General features: G+C 37.8%; 1 protein-coding gene across 1 annotated transcript; it reads left to right on the top strand.

Moving 5' to 3' along the window:
• The first annotated feature begins 1579 nt into the window (after positions 1-1579).
• cc2d1a (coiled-coil and C2 domain containing 1A) lies at positions 1580-19067 on the top strand. Its single transcript, XM_079238273.1, has 28 exons — positions 1580-1632; positions 1805-1874; positions 1969-2101; positions 2203-2309; positions 2665-2910; positions 3014-3329; positions 3765-3874; positions 3965-4037; positions 4841-4939; positions 5092-5219; positions 7433-7505; positions 7585-7718; positions 8172-8259; positions 8353-8429; positions 8601-8696; positions 10002-10124; positions 10333-10391; positions 11010-11126; positions 12129-12202; positions 12289-12347; positions 12470-12621; positions 12725-12815; positions 12884-13039; positions 14733-14864; positions 14946-15072; positions 16296-16372; positions 16449-16496; positions 16627-19067. The coding sequence occupies exons 2-28, from the start codon at positions 1818-1820 to the stop codon at positions 16657-16659; spliced, it is 2985 nt and encodes a 994-aa protein (XP_079094399.1). The 5' UTR covers positions 1580-1632; positions 1805-1817; the 3' UTR covers positions 16660-19067.
• Positions 19068-20826: the final 1759 nt, after the last annotated feature.

Below are 20826 nucleotides of genomic sequence, written 5' to 3' on the forward strand. Positions count from 1 at the left end.
AGATATGAATATGAGCGCTAATTTGTTTAATGAAATACCTTCTGATGGAGAGCAGTTGGGACATCAGTTGCAGGAGTTTCATCACTGGGATATTTCCTCTTTCTTGACCTGAGTGATCGGGCCTGGGATGGAGCTAAATCATCTTAAAACATAAGGATGCATTTGTCCAGTCAAAGACTGGAAGTGGAAGTTATACCTAATTAACCCCAACCCTGATGCAACTTGACTTACAATACAAAAGTCTTAAGCCATCCCATAACTCTACATTTTTCGCAAAAGAAGACAGACTTTTTTTGTAATCTATTAAAGAAAACTTGAACAAAAGTTTTTTTAAATTTCTGAAGGTCATTAAAAAAAATTTTTTTGGACGTTAGCTGCTGGGATGAATCAGTGTTCTGTCTACACATAGCAGAAAAGTCTGCAAAGAAACTATTTAACACTACATAGATAAGTACTTTGTCACTAGCAGCTTCTGGGAGACACAAAAAAGAAAGATAAGATTTTAAGGTAGGCCGAATGGCACTAGAACTAGACTGAAAATCAGCAGCAGCAGGTTTTGTGGAGTTATGAACTTGATGATTATTGAAGCAGTGTGACATCCTCTAGACAGATGACGGAAGGAGATCATAAGAAGAGCTTTAGAAAGTCCTTCAAGAATCCCAGAGAAATGGAGAGACTATTTAAAGAAATTACAAGAAAGCTTGTCAAAGAGAGTTCAGGCTGTGAATAGAGGCACTCATACCACATGATGATTTTGAGCATGTATAAGCTTTAAAAGCTCTGCTTTAATTTCATATTTATTGTGTTTCTGTTTATTTTTTCCTGTTTCAATACATTTCTTCCCTCCTTTCCCTTTTCCTGGCAACTGTAAGAAATTAGGTGGAGCTGAGACTTCTGCACACTTCTGTATATAAAATCTGAGTGACTAAGAAGCAAAAACACACTTTAAGCATTTCACCTGAGAATCTAAATGTTTCAACATCGATCAAACAAGATTAATTCTCCTAATACAAGTTGGATCCTGATAAATGGCAATACCTCTGCTGTTGAGCTTTGCTTTCCCTTTGACCATCTTCTCTCTAAAGGTAAAAAAAAAAAAAAGTTTATTAAAACAACTTGAAGTGGGATATAACCAAAGTACAATCTGATGGAAGTATCCTGGTCAAAATACACATTTGTATTTATTAGCTAGCTAGTGAAATTACTTAGCTTACTGAGTGAAGAAAACCGTATGGATATTAATAAACTTCCTGATAAGGATTTAAAAAACTTAGTTTATACTCACTATCCTCGATAAGTTAAAATAGCTGGTAAGCGATAAGTTATTAATTATTTTTACACGGATATAAAATTTCCCACCTGTAAAAAAATCTCATTACAGACTAAACATGACGTCGGAATTTTACGTCGACAGTGGGCGTGTCGTCCAGCCGTAAAGCGCGTTGCCAGGGGAGACACAGTCTAGGAAGTAATTTTCACAGCTTAGTCGTCTTGCTTTGAAAGCTCAAACCTACCGCAAAAAAACGTGAACATTTATACGCATTTTGTTCTGCATTTTTGTCTGTTGTTTCTCGGCGATTGTGGATTTGATTAAAGGACTCGTCGAACACCACGTTACGTGAAGCTGTCAAGGTAAACAGCCTGTCAACATTACGTCAATTGTGCTGTGTATTGTATTAGCTGTTGTTAGCTAATAGGAGCACAGACGTCAGCTTGAAGCAGAATATTTAGTATAACTTGCTTTCATTGTAACTGTTTTGTGTTATAAAAGGTTCAATTGAACGTTTTAACTCTTTAATTTAAGGTATTAAGTGTCAATGAGTCGCAGTCGGAACCCCCCTGCTCGGGGTCAAGGGGCGGCGCGTGCCAAACAGGTAATACCTGCCACCTCTTTTACAGTGAGACATAAAATCTTTTGTCAAAATAAAACAAAAGGTATGATTAGCTCTTTTATTACCTGTGTGTCAGATGGGGCTTCTCCTTGACCTAACCCCAGACGGAGGGATGGATGATGATGGGAATGATGAGGACCTTGAGGCAGAGCTCTTAAGTCTGGTTGGAGGCGGTGGGAGACCACAAGGGAAAAAAGGTGAAGGAAGAGGTAAGAAAGAAAGTAGCTACGACCACTACCTAGACAGATGCATGTTCTCTAAATTTGGTGCATTAATGATTGATGGTTGTGATGTTTTAACCTCTGTTCAGCTCCTGTTCCCATGGCTGAAATTGAGCAAATGGCAGCTCTTTGTATGAAGGATCTGGATGATGAAGAAATGGGGGATGAGGATTTGGATGATGATGAAGATCTCCTGGTAGCTTGCACAAATAAAGACACATTTGATCAATTTTAGACAATGAGCTATTGGATTGGATCGATCAGTTAGGTGTAGCTGGTTTGACTATAAGTTCATAAAATCATTCAAGCAAATATGGCATATTTTTTCCTCCCAGATCCTCCAGTGTCAACATTTCCAGCCTTGTATGTTGATGTAGGAATACATTTTCTGGGCTTTACTTTGAAATTGAGACATTCCCATTTTTATATTTCACAACCTAAATAGTTATGTTAATAATGAAACATTTTACATAGTTATTGTGTTTAACTTGACTGTTGAATTACTATTAACTTTTGAGGTGTTTACAGTATATTTCCTTTGCTATACGTAGGCAGAATTGAATGACGTTCTGGAAGATGATGAGGACCACACTCCTGCTCCAACACCTCCTGCTGCCACACCCACTGCTCCAAAAGGGAGCATCACATCCCACTCTTCTGCTCATTCTGCTTCCAGTGGTGGATCTGGGTTGGAGTCTCGCCTCTTGGAGCGCATTGAAATGTATCAGACTGCCATATCCAATGCCAAGACTGCAGGCGAGACTAGCAAAGTTCGAAGATATGACCGAGGGTTAAAGGTAAACTGATAAAGAAAAGAATAAACTCCCTCTATGTTTGACACCATGCATGTTCCTTAATCTTCAAAATGTACTGTCTTCTTTTTCCCCCCTTCAAACTTAGACATTACAATCCATGTTAACGTCTGTCAAGAACGGAAAGCCAATCAATGAAGAAGAGATCCCTCCCCCTGTTGCTGTCGGAGGAAAGTCAAATCTTAAAGCTGAGTCAGAATCAATGAAGGAACGAGAAGCGCCAGAGTCAGCACTTATGCCCTCCCCTCCCTCCATTCAGAGACCTCTGAGAGAGGCTGCACCAACCGTTCCAAACACTAAGCCAACGCTTCTGACCCCTCCCCAAAAGCCCGCTGCTGCCATCACTCCAGACACACCTGCTATCTCTCCCCTCACTCCCAGCCAACCTGATGCCCAGCACTCAGGTAAACATAAATAATTAAACAGTTTGTGCCTGTTTGTGCAAGTCACCAAGAGGGTAGAATTAAAGACAAGATGATTGCTTTTATAAAATTTAGAAAATAATTAATATGCTCATCAAAAGACATTTGTCACCCAAACTTTTTTTTGTTTTGTTTACTTTAAAAGTTGCTGTCTCTACCTTAACACATACTTGTAGACCTTTTGCTAAACAGAATACTTTAATACATACTATGTGGTTTTGATACATCAATTCAGACGTTTTTTGTATTTGACATTTTATAAAGTCTTAATTTTATAATTTAGTATTTAAATTTATAATGAATAAAATACTCATTAAAACTCCTACAATTAATTGTCCTGGCTAGACTTCACAGTAAATCTCCAACCAGTTGCTCAGTTTTATTTTCTTTGATGTGAACATGTGTCACTTCACTCAGAGCTGAAACAGGCCGTCTTGGCCAGACAAAGAGAATACAAGATAGCCGCCATACACTCCAAACAGAGCGGTGATACTGACCAGGCCAAACAGCATTACCTCACTGCCAAGGTAAGATTGGTTTAAACCGGCTAATGTTAACAATCTTATGGTGAAAATGCTGAGTGTCAGTTGTGAAAATGCTGTCTTTCATCTGTGCAGAAGCTCGACTCGCTGCTGGAAGCACTGGACCAAGGTGAACCAGTACAGCTAAGCTTACTTCCTCCTCCTCCTGGTAAGTGGAACTCATGGTGCATCTCAAGTTTTTTTTATTTTTCTAACATTCACCAACTCATTGGTCCGTGTTAGTTTCATCAAATAACGTTTATTAATGGCTGTTTAGAACTTGTATGAACTATAAGAAGTCATAAAAAGAGTCTAAATATCTCAAATGAATGTTTTGGAGACTTGTTTGTCTCAAATACGTTATGCTTTAAGTAATTATGTCCCAAATATATTTTAGATTGAACACCCTCATGTGGTCTTGAGGTGCTTCTAAGTAATTGTCACTTAGGGGAAAGGTATTTATTTATGCATTTAAACTTGAATGGGTAAAAATCACTAATTATTCCGTTTAAATGTAATTTGGATATAATTAGTTTAACAGCTGGTAAAGCAATGCAACTGTTTACATTTGATTATTTTTTATTATAGCATTATAAAAACTTGTGAGCAATCTTTACATTGTACATAAATGTTTGAGTCCTTTTTAGGGGTAACAGACAGAAAAGCAGTCTTATCTAGTGACATGACCCATTGCATTGATGTAGTCACTGGCTTGTGCCCTGATGTGATTGACAGCTGAGAGCGAGGCAAACCAAAGCCATGACAGTTGTTGAGAAAACCATCCAGTGATGGCGCTGCAGGACCAGTTCCATGCAAACCATTTCATCATTTTGCACTCAGTCGTTGCTACAAACAAAAACTTCTCTCCTTAATTTTAAAACTTATTTTCTACAATATATTAAAGTATCATCGTAAGTCAAGAACAAAACCTTTTAACTTTCTAGATTTCCATTGTTTTCTGTTCCTCTCCAGGAGAAATTGTAGCAGAACATCGTGCAGCTCCTCCTCAGTCTTCATCTAAACCTGCTGCTCCTGCAGCTGCTCCTGCAACCCAACAGGTGCCCACTGCTGGTAAGACTCCTTTATACACATTTATATATATATATATATATATATATATATATATATATATATATATATATATATATATATATATATATATATATATATGTGTGTGTTTATCATTCATTCATACTGAATCCCTTTGTTTTTGCCTTGTAAAGACCTGCCTGCTCCCAGTAGTTTGGCAGAGGCCCTTCAGCAAAGGATGGACATATATAAGCAAGCAGCAGAGGGCGCCAAAAGCAAAGGAGATGATCGCAAGGCTCGCATGCACCAGCGCATTATAAAGGTATGTTTCTTGTAATTATTGTGACTGGTGCTTTTAAAGGCAAATTTAGATTATACATGTTTTTCCTCACTTCCTAAAATATTTTGTATTTTTACTGAAATTAAGTACCCTGTTTGTTACGCACTTCTTAATCTTACTCCTCTGTACTGCTGCTTAGTGATCTATTTCTGTTTCTACTCTATTTCCTTGAATAAATTGTGACTTGTAGGGAATTCTCAGATAAAATAACAGAATAACCTTCATCAGGATTGTTAAAAATCACTGAGACTAAGTTTTAAAACTTCAAAGATTAATTGACGAAAGTCAGATGAACTCATGAAACAACTGATCAAGAAACCTTCAAAACAGGACTTCTCAAGTTTTGATGACTTTGTGCCAATTTAAGGAGTCGCAATGAGTTTACAAACCACATTGTACACTTCTCCAGATTTAACTATTTTTGTGAGCTAGCACATTGCTTGTCTGTGTTACAAATTCACCACCTAAATGTGCTCTAAATGTTGGGCAAATTAAACCTTTAATAACAGTTCGCCTTTTTCTTGAACAAGCCTGAAATTTGAAAACAAACTGAAATTTCTGTATGCATAATCTTGGTTTAGATAAAAAAGCAGATACATGTGAGATTATTACAAAAGTGTGAGAATCAGGATATGCATTATTGTGTGTGTAAATTCACCTGTAACAAAGTGTGACATGTTAATGGTTTTCTCCACCTAAAGGAAACCACATTACTTTCAGTGAAAACCAGAGGACATCTGCCCAGTTCATCTGAGACCAAGTATAGTAATATCTGATGAGCAGCTGGGCTAATATAGAACCAAAGAAGATGGACCAGAGCAGCTTTTCAAATGTTTTAATGCAGGTGTTAGTTAAATTTTATCTGTAAACTATCGACTGCTGTTCAACACTTCTTACACTCATCAGAGTTGGGAGGATCAGGAATAGTTCCTAAGTTCACCTTAGTAACACAGTGAGGATCCAAAGGAAGTGAACCCCAACATTATATATGTTAGGAAGTCTAAAGTAAAAGTACTTTGCTATAAAACCCCCTTCATTTTCATCATCATTTCAAACAAAGGCAGTCACAGCAGAAAACACATGAGCAAAGTTTCGCTGGAATAAAGCTTCACCATAAAACAGCAAAAGGGAGACATGATCTCTGATTCTGGCTGCTAGCTTCCAGAGTTTTTGTCCCACTGAAATGAAAAACACATCTTTGTCATCAGGAGAGTCTCTGCTTTATTTGTGTGTGTGTCTGTGTGTGTGTGGTTGTCTTGAAAGGGAGAAATTAGCAAAAGCTTTTAACATTTTCTTATGTTTTTGTTTCAGTCTCATAAACTTGTGTTTGAATTGTGTTGCTTGCGTGGTAACGCTCGGTAGAGCTGAGCTTTACCCACTTGTTTGGCAGGCTGTGTGTTAGGATTGCTGTGTCCGAGTGTGTGCAAACATTTTTTGTACTTCACAAATCTCGTGCTACCCCCAGTGAAGGGGGCTCCTGTCCCAAAGACTTTAAACCTTTATCTGCACTTTACCCACCTCTGGTAGAATTTCAGGAGATCAGTTTTCTGGTGAAACAGCAGCTGTGACTTGTATTGCTTCTGCACTGCAAAAAGTCATCATGTTTGTAGGCATGTCTGAAATGTTCCTCTTGTTAAGTACTTTTTCTGATACATTATGTGACTAATCAGGTGTGTTGCAGCAGTAAAACACTAAAACCTGCAGGATGCTAGCCCTTGAGGTCCGGAGTTGGTGACTCCTGATTTAGATCCTGTTCTCAATCTTAATGTGTTATCACAGTAGGGTGGATTCTAATTGTAAATTCAAGGAGTTACACATATTGACTAACTGCAAGTTGCATTAATAGCATTAAGCTCTGATAACTCCTGCCTTAAATCAAGAGAGAAAATATTTTTGGGAAATGTTATGTATTTTGCCTTTGCAGGAGTTAAAGCACCCTGTGTGTGTGTTTTGTTCTTTTTTTTAAATTTTTTTAAAAATAGAATTTACCATTTTTTCTTTTATTGTGTATATGCTAAACAAACCCTGTATATTTTCCATTTTTTAAAAAGGAAACATATAAATCAATGAATAATTGTACCTGTATAAGCAGCGGCTGTCATACACCCAGCCAGAAACAGTATCTGTCTGACGGTGAAAAATCTGTTTCATCAACTTCTCCATTCTTCCTTTCCTCCTTTGTTTTTATTTAACAGCAATATCAAGATGCCATGAGAGCGCATAAAGCAGGCCGACCTGTAAACTTGTCCGAGCTACCTGTGCCTCCAGGTAACTTTCTAAATGCAGTGTGTGTCTGGGCTTTGCCTCAAGGATTATTTGACTTTTTATTCATGTTTTTCTCCTGCAGGCTGTCCACCCCTTCAGGGCTCAGAGGGCAGTCAGCAGAACTTCATGGGTGTCCTGGAAACAGCTATGAAAATAGCAAATCAGGATGCAGACGCAGAAGATGAAGAAGGGGATGGACAGAGCAAGACTGCCAAGGTTGGGGTTAAAAAAAAAAAAAAAAAAAAGATAAAAGCACCAAATGGTGACATTATTTTTGTGCAACCAGGAAACCTGATAGCTTTTAATTTAAATGGAGAAATGTCTCATTGTGTGCCACACAATGAGACAAACACTACTTTATGTGGCAAAGTTTTGAATCATAAGTGTTTCTTCCTTTGCAAATTAATTTAGCTATTTACAAAATATGTATAATATAGTAATATAAATAAATATATATATATATACATATATATATATATATATATATATATATATATATATATATATATATATATATATATATATATATATGTGTGTGTATGTATGTGTTTATCTATAATATATATATGACTTAGTTCTCTCTCAGCTCTTACCTGTTAAAGAAGACAAAAGCGGTACTAGGAAACGTATTGTAGGTTTGTGTAACGTGTCTGTTCTAACTTCCTGCAGCCAGCAGTGCGTCCACCTGCCCAGAAAGCAAAGTCTCCTGCTCCTCAACCCCCTGGAGGATCTGCAACTCCAAAATTGGGACCTAAAGGTCTGTTCAAGGCCCAAATGTTTATCTGCTTGCCTACATTGTTGAAATGCGCTACACAATTGTTTCAAAGTTTGTTTTAATTCTGTTTTTAAGCTCAGCAGCAAGTGGATTTCTTGTTGCTACGACGACAGGCTTTCATGCGTGCAGCACTGCGTTCCAAACAGATGAAGGTAATCTGCTTTTTCTACATTTTATTAGAATTTTTTTTCATTGTCTTTGCTACAGATGTTATTCCCTGCCATATATTGTTTTTAATATGGCTTGACCACATTTTTTTTTCTTTAACATGTTTTTGTTGTCCGGAGTGGATTTAATCTTATGGTGCTTCCTGCTTATTTTAGGACATGACTGGAGCAGCGCAGCACCTCAGGCATGCCAAAGGACTGGACCCCATGATTACCGCTGCCAAGTCTGGCCTTCCCGTTGATATCACTAAGGTTATGGATTGATCATAAAAACACATTAGTATTTAAAGTTAAACAAAATGTTCACAGTGTGAGTGGGCTGAAGACATCATTGCAGCAGCTGATTGTGATGTGACAGAAAAAGTCGATACAAAGAAAAAGAGGGGTGGGGAAAAAATAAAACCATCTCTTGTGTGTTTGCTTCTGTACAATAGTGTGTGCCTGCGTGTGCATTTTTAGTCTCATTCCAGTAATGATATAATATTATTTCATATCAATGCTTCTTGTCCCATGTGTTCTTTTTTTTTTGTTCTTTTTTTGGCTCATTTTTATTTATTTATTTAGCTTCATATAACCCATTTATTTTCCTACCAAGCGTATTAATCCTGGGCCTCTGTTGCTTTGTGTTGTTGTCTGTCAGCAGGATGTCACACAGCCATGGAAGCAGATATTCATCTCTAAGTGACAGGTTAAAAAAAAAGACAGAATTAATTAGATTTTTGCTGCATAATCATTGGCTGTTACTCAGATATGTCTAAAAAAATTGATAAATTGTTTTATTTTAAAAAAAAAAAAGGCCACTTAGAGCATATATTTGGGTTTCTAAAATTCCAGCCAAATTAGAAACAGAATAAATATTTGTTTTTAAAATATCTTTTTCAGCAAGTATTTTAGGTCTGCAGTGGCTTTCCAGCTCCGAGTAGACCTGTCCAGCTTTCTTATCTTTATTGACGCTCGTAAAAACTTTAAGGTATCGTAATATGCAGACAATGAAGACGCTGGTTTCTTTGGCCATTTTTGACAATAAAATTTTACTTTTTCTCATTTTTATGGGAATAAACCTGCCAGCAGGCGGATACACTGATGTTTAAACAGTCAGTACCAGCTTGTTGTGGTAGAATTGCAGTATGACAGAAAGTACTTGCGGATCACTTTCATGTCAAGCATCAGTTTGGTGTGTGTTAGTCTGAACGGAGTTTGCTTTGTGTGCTGTTGAACACTCAGTCTTTCTGTATTTTGTTTCATATGGTAGTAACATGTTTAAAGGGTTACGGAGCACCGATGAAGAGAGGATTAGATCAGAGTTAGGCGTTCACACAGCAACACAGGCCGATGTGTGTAAATTTGTTACTTCATACTTGGTAAGGTAGCAGTGGTGTTTTTGTGATATTTTCATCAAAATGTAATTAATTTTCTTTAAAATGTCAGTAAATTATAGAAATAATGTCATATGTGTCCTTTGATCCACATCATCCCTTTTGTTTCTATTTTATGTTGTAGTTAATAGAGATTTTTTTCCTTAAACTCACTTTTCTGTGTTACACTTAAAACCAATAGATTCCAAGCACTCCAGTAAGTGAGGAAGATTACTCACTGACTCGCTCCCGGACCTCCCCTGTCTCCCCTCGCTCCAGTGAGAAGTACCGGGGTCTCATGGATCTGTTGCGGAAGCAGCATGAGGTTAAAAACTCACCTTTTACTCCTTTTTAAGTGACTTTTTTTTGTTTGTTTTTTTAAAAAAAAAAAAAAAATTCTTGTAATAGATCTCTAAATCTGTTTGCACCCTGATGCTACAATCATCTGGTTAAGCTGGGTTTAAACAGACTAATGTGGGATTTGGTTTCCACTGCTAATATATTCTCACCTGCTCTGCAATCCTGATCCACAGAAATGTCTGGGCCTGTCTCAGCAGTTTACTCTCATGGGCGCTGTAGCCGAGGCCTTAAAGTAAGATATAACTCATTATTTGTGCTTTTCTTTTTATGTTCCTCAGCTGTGCTATCCACTACTTTTAAGTCAAAATCTTAAATGTACTCTCTTCTTAAATTTATATCAAGTGCTAGCATAATATAAATAAAATTAAATCAAACTTTATTTCTTAGGCGCTTTTCATGCCAGAGGCAACACAAACATGATAAAAGCAAGTCATGCAAGTGACTTGGTGCATGCAAGTCGGCTTTTAATTCTGCACTTAGGTGATCTAGATTTATCCTTTCTATTGGATTCTTAAATTTGAAAATGTAAGGATTTACAGATCAAATTAATGTTTAAATTAAGTTATTTTTTACTTGCATACCGTGTATATCGCTCAGTTAAACACTTCTGTGTAAATGTGGGATATTTTCTTACATTGATTTTCCACCTAAAGTAACTTTCATGTCATGCTGCATATTCCATGTGCTTCCTTCACTTCCTTCTATACATCCTGTCATTCATAATGTATTCATTGTTCTGTAACACATGCAAGTTTAGAAAAATCCAGCTTTTTCTGGTGCACTGCAACATGTGAACAGACTTGTGGGTTATGACGTCAGATCTATATGTATGTTTGTTTTTTTCTTTCAGGTTTGAAAAGCTTGTTGAGGAGTCCATGAACAGCATAGATATACTGAAGAATGCCCATGCCAAGGGTCACCCAGTCCCCAAGTGCCACACAGAGGAGAGGACATTCAACTCCGTCAAGTCAGTCTGTTCAGTTCAGATCAGATATGTGATCTTTTTGATGGCAGTGTTGGGGGCTTTATCCGGTTCTTCTCCTTATTTTTTTATAATCTGTACTATAATGTTTCAGCTTTGGTCTTTTTTTAAAAAAAAATTTATAACTATTGGAGTTTTCTGAAGATAAATATAGGGATATTTTTACATTTCTTGTAGCACCACAAACAACCTGATGATTTTGTACAGCAGTCAGTTATCATGAAAAAATACCAAAAGACAGGAAAGCTTTAATCAAGACAGTCATATCTAAAAATAAAAGTGTCAATGGACCATTTTGTTCAAAAATAAATAATTAAATAAAATTAAAAACTCTTTAGTAGTCCCAGAGGAAAATTGCAAATGACTCATCAATAAAAAAAGAAAAACCTCAACTTTGACATTTACAATAAATATTAATCATGGTGATGGGCTGGAATATCTCTCAATTTTACCTTGAAAATCAGAACCTAATTCTAACTTTCAATGAGGTTTATTTAATTAATAGTAAAACATTAAATCAAATTATAATAAGTTTACCTGGAACAACTGTTAATAAGTTTTCCTTTCTTAAAGAGGAGAACTACTAAGTTTAAATGACCCTAAAGAGTAACGACCGTGCGTTTTTAACTGTTGCAGAGCCACACAATGAACACAAACTTATCTGAACTTATCTTGTTTATTTATTTATTTATTTCCAGCCGTCTCCTGTCGGTATCTGAGCCCGACATACAATCACAGTTCCCCCATCTGTAGGTTGCTCTTTCCATTAGACTGCTCTAGTTTAATTTTCCTCACATGCATTAGTTCATTTGGACATGAAAGGGTGTGCTTTACCTCAGCAGAGTGGAAGATGAATGACTCACTGTGACTCAGTCTGCCTCTGCCCCAGTATGATATCAAGCTAACAGCTCTATGACTGGCAGTGACTCATAAAACAGTCGGAATTGTTCGGCTCTGAGATGCTACTCCTCGCTGTCTCTCATATAGGATCTACTCTAACCTGACGCTGAATGAACTGATGCTGTACATCATCCGCGGCATCAACCTACCAGCTCCACCAGGTGCAGGAGTCGTCTGCATTTAGTAAATGATCTGGCAATAATCTGGCAAAATCTGTGCATACTCAGACTCCCCTCTCCCTCTGCAGGTGTCTCCCCTAATGACCTGGATGCCAGTGTAAAATTTGAGTTTCCTTTTCCCAGCTCAGTAAGAATCTTTCACACTCACTGACTGCAGATGTTTCTCCTTGTGCACTGTAATGTAGATGCATTTTAATGAGTTTGTGTGTGTGTGTGTGTGTGTGTGTGTGTGTGTGTGTGTGTGTGTAGGAGGAGGCCCAGAGGGACAAAACCAACACAGTGAAGAACACCAGTAGTCCAGAGTTTAAAGAACAGTTCAAACTTAACATCAACCGGGCCCACAGAGGCTTCAAACGGGTTATTCAGTCAAAGGGCATCAAGTTTGAAATCATCCATAAAGGGTAACATTGCAGGATATGCTCATCTGTTTATGTACATGTTCTGTGCCGTAATTATCATCTGTGTTGTACCTTTTTGTCAGTTGTCTTCCCTGTGTTTTTACAGGGGTCTGTTTAAAACGGACAAGGTAGTGGGCACTGCTCAGCTGAAGCTCGAAGGGCTAGAAAACCACTGTGACATCAGAGAGATCATAGAAGTGAGTGTTCAGTAAATTTACACACACACCGGTGGACACCAGCTCTCTGACGGTGTGTGTGTTTACAGGTGATGGATGGACGTAAAGCTACAGGTGGAAAGTTGGAGGTGAGGGTGAAGATCAGAGAACCTGTGTCAGGAGTTGAACTGCAGCCGGTGACAGAGAAGTGGGTGGTTCTCGATCCAGTTTCACCACTTTCTCCGCCGGAGAAAGAAAAAGGGCAGGTCAGTAGATGTATCTGCCACACGACAGACAAATATGTTATTAACTGCACACCTAAACACAACTATCTAATGCCGTCGGTGAAATGTGAGAAAATAATCACTGTTCTCTAGTGGTGGGAAAATTGAATCAAAATGGAAAATCAGGATTTTTTGTTTCATAATTTTAAAATCGATTTGTTTTTTTGTTTTTTTTGTTAAATCGATTATTTTTAATGAAATAAAATTCATCTACTTTAAAATATGTCATTTTTATTGGTTTCATTGATCTTTTTACTTGTCTTCTTGGGCATTATAGCAGCAGAATGAGGGTCTGACTGTGTTGTTTTCTCCTAAAAATACAAGCAAAAAAAAGTTTTAAACATTTTTTTGTTTTGTTTTTAATCTACGAAAATCAGCAATATCGAAGAATTTTGAGAATCACAATTTAAATCAAATCGGCACCCAAAAAATTGGAATTGAATCAAATCGGGACAAAAGCATATCATCACAGCCTTAATAGTTTCTCCTGAACTTTGGTTCTCTGAAAAGGTTTTCTTCTCTCAAACAGCTGCAGTGTTGGTGGCTCTTCACACACCTAATGCACAGTGTGTGGTAAATCCAGCAAGTGCATATATCTCATGGAACAAGATCAGTAACTTGGTCCTTCAGTCTCCCAAATACAGATCAAGTGCAGAAATGTTGACACATTTCTCCAAGTTACACTGCCTTTTTTTTTGACTAGAAGAGTCACTCTGCTGTATCCGACTTGGCATATTTGTCTCCAGACTGAGCTACTTTTCATGCCCTTTCAGACATTTTTGTGTGAAATTGAGCCATTTTTCATTACAAACTTTAATTACTTCTTAAAGAATTTACAATGTTGCTCCATGAAGACCGAATCTATTTGTCTGTAGTGTATGACCTGTGATGTCCGCTGAGTAAGAAGCAGCAGGCAGGCTAACAGCTGCAGTGCCAGCAACATTACAGAGGCAGAGCGGAGAAAGTAGAGCAGCAGCCGCCACTCAGCAGCTGACAGCTGACTATCACTTAGAGAAAATGTTGAAGACGTTCTGCATTTTAAGTGTGTTTGGAAGAAATTGTTTGTATTTCAGAACGTGATCTACTGCCCTCTGAATAATCTGCTTATCATGCAGCTCCAATGCAGGGCATCTAAATGTTATAAAAGCTACGCCATTAGCTGGACTGCATCTACGTGCACTTAAGCAACCTAATTACAGGGAGAAATTTGGTTATAGCAAGCATCAGACAGTGTATTGGTGTGTATTGCAGTAAGCAGTCTAGTGCAATTTTGCCCCCCACACCACCACTGTAATGGAAAATTATCATACTGAAGTAACACCTGCAGTTACACAACTTTATTTCCACAAGTCTTACAAAAACTGCTGATCAGACTTTTCTTAAACACATTATATCTGATATAGTATATTTATCTCCTTAATCATCCTCAATTTAATAATGGCAAACACAGTTATATGCATATTGATGTCTTACATGTTTGACTGCATTTCCACCAGTGACAACATTCAGGGCCTCTCCAGGCATGTGGAGAGTTCTGTCTGCACATAGGGTTAAAGGTTTGCATAAAAGTTAGGAAGTCTGCCTGTTGGAGCCTATTTAAACTTGCTTTCCTTCTGTTTGCTGATTGTTTCAGTTCAGTTAAGCCTCTGTGTGTGTTTCTGTCTGCTTGTATCAGGCTCCATCTCCTCGGTCCAAACCCAAACACGAAGCAAGTAGCAGAAGCAGTCATTCCAACAACTCTGATCCACAGTACAAACTCCACAGCTTCAGCCTCCTCAACTATGACAGGGAGCGGCTGGAGAGGAAGGTATGCGTTTCTGTACTTCTCTAAAGTTTGTAATGGCGCGAAGAAATTACGGTCTTGTTGCTTATTTAGATTGTCTCTCAGATCGCAGATTACCAGAGGAATCGGCGGGATCCCCCACCTGAGCTCCTCCATCAACACAAAGAGGTTACACACAGACTGCAGTGGCAGAAAGCGCAGCTGGAACGAAGCTCTCCTGCTCTGCTCACAGGTAAGGTGGACACACACACACACACTCAATGTGGATCCTGGGCTGTTACTGATTTAACAACAGATATCTTTGAGATGGAAAATAAAAGCAAATCAAGTGAAAATTAATTCTGTTACTCAATGCAAGATAGAAATGTAAGATCCAAACCCAAAAAGTAAATCTGAAACAGCTGATGTTTGGTTGGTTGTTGCTTATCTTACATGCCATCAATCTTAGTATATTTGGTAGTTTGGTGTAGTTTGACTCATTACTAAAAACGGACCTGACGTCCACACACATGTAGAATGAGATCATAACTTTGGGAATTTTCCTAAAGCATAATATTAGCCAACTTTACCTGTCTGACCGTCACTTTTAATGTTTGTTTTAGGTGATTGTCATGCATTGACGTCCAGGTGAAGGTTTGGAAGAATATGCAGTCAGTGTTCCTCCTCCTCCTCCATTATTCCATTAACTTGTGCAATCTGCCAGATTTAATGGACAAACAACCCCAGAGCATGTGATACACCATGATTAAGAGCGGACACGCGGCTCTTGGGATTGAAACCCACAGCTTAACTCCCTCAATCAGTTTCTAATCAGACCATTAAAATTTCCTCTGGAAAGTATTAAACTCAGTGTTTTCAGCTGCAGACTTTATTTGAGCTTAAATGTATTGATTTGGGGGAATCGGCTTGTGTTTTGGACGGCAGCCTCTCAGATGACTGGGGTGTAAATGATGTGACAGGTGCTTCCACATCATGACAGACTTGTCGTAGTGAATCCGAAATGTTTCTGACCATCTGAAGTTGACAACTTTGGTCTTCTTCCACACGTTAGTTAAATGCTGCAATAACTTGTCCTCTTATTTTACACAGTTGATGAGAAATGGCTTTATTGCTGGCTTGTGTAAATGTTGTGTAAATGTTGCCATTGAAGCTGCAGCTGCCATCAGTTATTTTACAAAAAGGAAGTTAAGAATCATCATTAAACTTACAACATATAAGTGTGGCTTTATGGATAGTTTTGAGGTAAAATGTGTCATTTTCAGTCTGTAAATTTTATAAAAACCACAATACATTAAACCTTTGTATCAGATATAAACATGTTTTTTCTTTTAAAAACCTCATATAAAAAAAGCCATATTATGACATGACAGTCTTGTTTGGGAAGAGCTCATGTTCATATACGAGTATAGGTGCACATGACATTTATGTGTTAACATTTAACCCACATTTCCACAGAATATGAAAACGTGCTGCGGCGCTTCAAACAAGGGCTCTCTGATTCTGTGAAAAAATACTCCAGTCAAGGCAACAGGGTGAGTGCAGGATGGCACGTTTCTGCTGAATTATGTGCATTTCTTATTAAAAATAATTTCATTGTCTTCTCATCAGGATGCTGCCAAAGATGCACTGGGCCGGTTGAAGATGGTAGAGAGTGAGGTAATCTGATTATTCATTGTTTGTGTCAGAATATTTAAAAGAAAAAGAAAGAAAAAGAAAAATAATTTGCGTTATTCTCATGTATAGAAAGCTCTACGTTCTCTGATTACATTTCTTTCCTCCCACTTAGCTGGAATCGCTGAAAAGGAAACGTACTGGATGAGGGAAGAAGGAAGTCTAGACTTGGCTGGAGTACTGTTATCTCTGTTTCTCTCTAATTAACACTTGCATACAGAAGCTACAGTGGCTACGCAAAGCCCCTCCAGTGGGATCTTTATGCATGAAGCAACCTGCTAATTCTGTCATTCGTATAACTTGTCACGTGGGTAGTTACCCGCCACAAAGAAAACCAAAACAAATGCCGTTATAAAGGGACACAGAAAAAGAAAGCATATGGAGACAGAGTTGTCGGTGATGCAGACTTTTTTTTTGCACTTAAACACTACAGGAAACTTCTTTTACAGCTTTTCGTTGGGAATTATCAGGGGAGATATCAGTTTTTTGTTGTTTTTTTTTATTTTGACACCACCTCTTTTGGTGTCCACAGATGACCAAAAATATGCGTGTGTGTGCAGATGTGTGTGTGTGTGTGTGTGCTCTGGGGTGTGTTTAACTAGTGGACTGAGATGGTTTTAACCCTTTCTCAACGTGTTTTATGTGTGTAATGAGCTTAATCTAATCTGTCTGCACCAGTGTTCCCAGATTACAGTAATCTGCTCAGTTTGGAAAGCTGTGATATGGGAATAAAAAGAAAAAATTAAAATTAAAAAGCAGGTATCCAGGGGTGCCAGCGCCTACATCCCATAATGAGGGATTAGTGTTTATGTCACCAAGGAGACGACTGGATACAGACATCAAGCCGCCTTTAGGGGCTGGAAGACGAGGTGTTTACAGTGCCATGAATGTGGCAGAAGCTTAGCTTTGCAAAGGGATTTCTGTTTCGTCTTCTTCAGCTGTTTCTTCTCCCGTTGTCCTCATCTTAACACTTCTTTCTGCACACACTCAAACTGTTCCATCTTAAGCATTAGGCTGTCCCACTTTGGATCCATTTAACATGTTAACAATGTTAAGTTTGTTACCCCATCGATTGGATAATAATCAACACCTTCAGCATCAATGTGCTGACGTTTACAAAAACTATACTGTCCCATCATCATCTCCGGCGGCAACATGAGAAGATGCTGCGATGTGTGTCGGCATGGCAAACGTAGATGTCCTGGAATGAATCACTTGTTTCAACACTAGATGTACAAACATGTCACCTGACAAATGTCACCGTGCTGAGCAGTTGTTAATACGCCCGGCAGATGCTTCCCAACTGCAGCTGACTTTACATCCAGCCAGGATGCAGAACACTACTTTAAAAAAAAAAAAAAGAAAAGCCAAACTCCAGCTGTGTTTTTTTAATGTCATTAATGTCCGTAACCCCACTAATAGTTTTTTCTTTTGATCATGTGACGCATCACGTGTTCAGATTAATCCGCCTTGCTCCATTAGCAAATAATCCTGGTTAAAGTTGGCCCTTAAAAGTACAGTAATTTTTATGTAACACCCCTTCCCCCTCTTTTTTTATTTTTTAATCAAAAGTAGATATCTTCAGACCTTATGTGGGCAGAACACTGAGAGGCTTATAGTGGAGAAATAATCTTTGGCTCCGTCTGGGACTGTAGTTAAAGGACTATAGCAAGTCAAATCAAAGTACAATCTCAGTTTTGCTCTTTTAACAAAAAAAATGCAAACTTGTTTGGATCCGTTTCCATCCTGCGTGTTATTACAAAATGCAGTTTCCATACTCGTCAGTGATTTCTATTTATTTCAGTGTGTAGGACAAATGTCATTTAACAGGCTTTTAAAACTTGACTTTGAGCAAAATGAGTCCTCATTAATATTTTCTTTGATGCATTTATGCAGTCCTGCGGTTTAGTTCTGAGTCATCTGGGGAGGTTTATGTGAGGATAAATTTAAATAATGTAACTTTGACCATCATTCGCGCTGACTCAACGGATTACACATCTGAAGCTGTTTTCAAGGGTATGTGTTTCTGTTTGATTACATCTCAGAAATGAATAAAGAATAAAAGCTACTTGAGATTATATTTTAACAATATAAAATAAGTATAATAAAAAAATATCTGCAACTAACTATTTTGGCTTTTGTGGTTAATTGTTTTTTTAATCCCAAAATAGCAGGTAATTATTTAACTTCATCCCATTTCATTACATTTATGAACATAGTATTAACAACTTTGACAACTATCTTTTTTTTTTTAAAAATGATATAACGATGGCCTTTATTTACGCACTGAGGTACTTTGGTGTTTGGTGGGTTTTGCAGGTAAAGTTAATATCACTAGATGCTCTTCAGAAAGCAGTCCAGGGTCCAACGCAGACATAATAAGCAGGTTACTGCTTACAACAGCAACATCCCAACGCTTGACAAAACCTGTTCAGAAAGTGAGAGCTCAAATAGTCAGAGAACAGTGTAAAACTTCGGCTGGCAAATCAAAGTGACGTACATGTTTCTGTTGTTGCCACACCTGAGTGTTGCTACTGGCAGAATGAGGGAAATACAGCCTAGAGAAGATGTGCGTCTGCACACTAAAGTACAAGATAACCATGATGTGGGTTACTTTTGTTTGGGTTAATATGTTTGTTTGTTTGGTTTTTTTTTTGTTGTTGTTTCCGCCTTTAGCTCCTCAAGGTGAATAGCAGCTGCTGTGAAACCACAGAGAAGAAGGTGCAAGTTGGGAACAACAGCAACGTAGTTAGTGTGACATTTCTGTTAAGTTTCATTTTGATGTTTTGTATCGATGAAATCAAAACCGATGCAAATCAGAGATGTTTTGACTCAAAGTCATTTTAGGTATGTAATAAAAATACATATTTACTTTTATTTTGTTTGTTAAAACTAAAACTAACTTCTTGGTTTTTGTTTTTTTTTTCCTTTTTTTATTGCTTGCTCATGTAACACCTAAATGCAAAAACACTAAATGAAAGTATTTGTGTTCTGTATTCAACACAAATGTGAAGATTTTACAAAACAAGTGACAAACGCCACATTTACGGTGTAGCAGCTGCATGTCCCACTTTAAAAAAAAAAAAAAGAATCTGAAGCTTTGACCCCCATCTCTTCCTATACAAATTCACATCATCCCACTCTTTAAATAACCTTCTGGCCACTGAGGCTATCCTGTTGTCATGACAACAAACTCATCAGCATTCAGTGTAGTAGGACATGGAAAGACAGACATATTGTTAAAAATTTGTCCTGCAAGTGACTCACACTCCTGCAGTTACGACACACACACTCCTTGCTTTGTTTTATTAGTTTTTTTCCCTCTGTTTTCCCTATGTTGTTAATTTTACTTTATTTTCTTTTGGGGAAAAAAAAAAGTTAATTGTTGTTTGAGGCTGTTCTCGCAGTCTGGTGAAGCAAATGCTTCTTTCATTGTTAAATCCTTGTTGAACTTTTTTTTTGTTTAAATCTGCTGTCATGAAAGGGCAATCAGCTATAAATGTAGTATTTATACATATGGAATATGTACAGCATATTATTCTGTCTATTTTTGAAGTGTAAGCCATGGTGATTGGTGCTGCTCTAAGTGGGACTATGTAACGGCCTGATTGTTGAGGCTTTATTATATGTATGAGGTTGGTGTAAATAAAACGATAATAAAGTGAGTTTGTATAGTCATTGATCTGAAAAATATACTCTTGACGTTTCTTTTACAGCTGGACTGATGTAAGAAAAAGAAAAGCACTTGCATTAGTTTAATTTTACATTTGCTTATAAATCAGATTCTGGTTGATTTTTTATTTTTTTTGTTTTTGTTTTTTTTTGTTTTATTCAACAAATATATAAAAGGAAACAATGCTTGGCAATGATCATAAGTTAACACAATATCTGTGGGCATTGTACGAGGAAGAATTTCCAAGACATGAGCTGGAACAATAAAAATCAGCCAAAAATAGACCCCTTGTATCAACCCGCGCTTGCTGTTGTTGGAGGGGGGTGCTTCTTTGGTGTTATGCTAATACCGTGTGTGAGTGTGAAATTTCCCCAGACAAAAGGGGGTAAGATGAGAGGGGGGATGGTGCACAGAAACAAGAGGAGGGGAGCCTTGATCAAAATTGGGCAACCCGCGAGACTGTCGTGGGCGTGGCCACCGAACCGAGGTCTTCCTGCTCGGATGGACACGTGGTTCCGCGTCTGCCTTCCTGCTCGTCTGTCAGTGTGTGAAGCTTTTCCAGCCTTTTCCTTCACTCTTCTCCCTTTTATCCTCCCGTACAGCCAGAGCAGACCTTGTCCCGTTTTCTTTATTCCTTTGGTT

This window comes from Telmatherina bonti, assembly GCF_933228915.1.
Source record: "Telmatherina bonti genome assembly, chromosome: 3".
In the NCBI taxonomy this organism is placed as follows: Eukaryota; Metazoa; Chordata; class Actinopteri; order Atheriniformes; family Telmatherinidae; genus Telmatherina; species Telmatherina bonti.

Bases quoted from the DNA above. Each gene is read 5' to 3' on its own strand.
- cc2d1a (XM_079238273.1), top strand. From the start codon at position 1,818: ATGAGTCGCAGTCGGAACCCCCCTGCTCGGGGTCAAGGGGCGGCGCGT. The intron at 8,430-8,600 runs GTAATCTGCTTT...TGCTTATTTTAG, and splicing joins TGCGTTCCAAACAGATGAAG to GACATGACTGGAGCAGCGCA. The intron at 16,497-16,626 runs GTAATCTGATTA...CCTCCCACTTAG, and splicing joins TGAAGATGGTAGAGAGTGAG to CTGGAATCGCTGAAAAGGAA.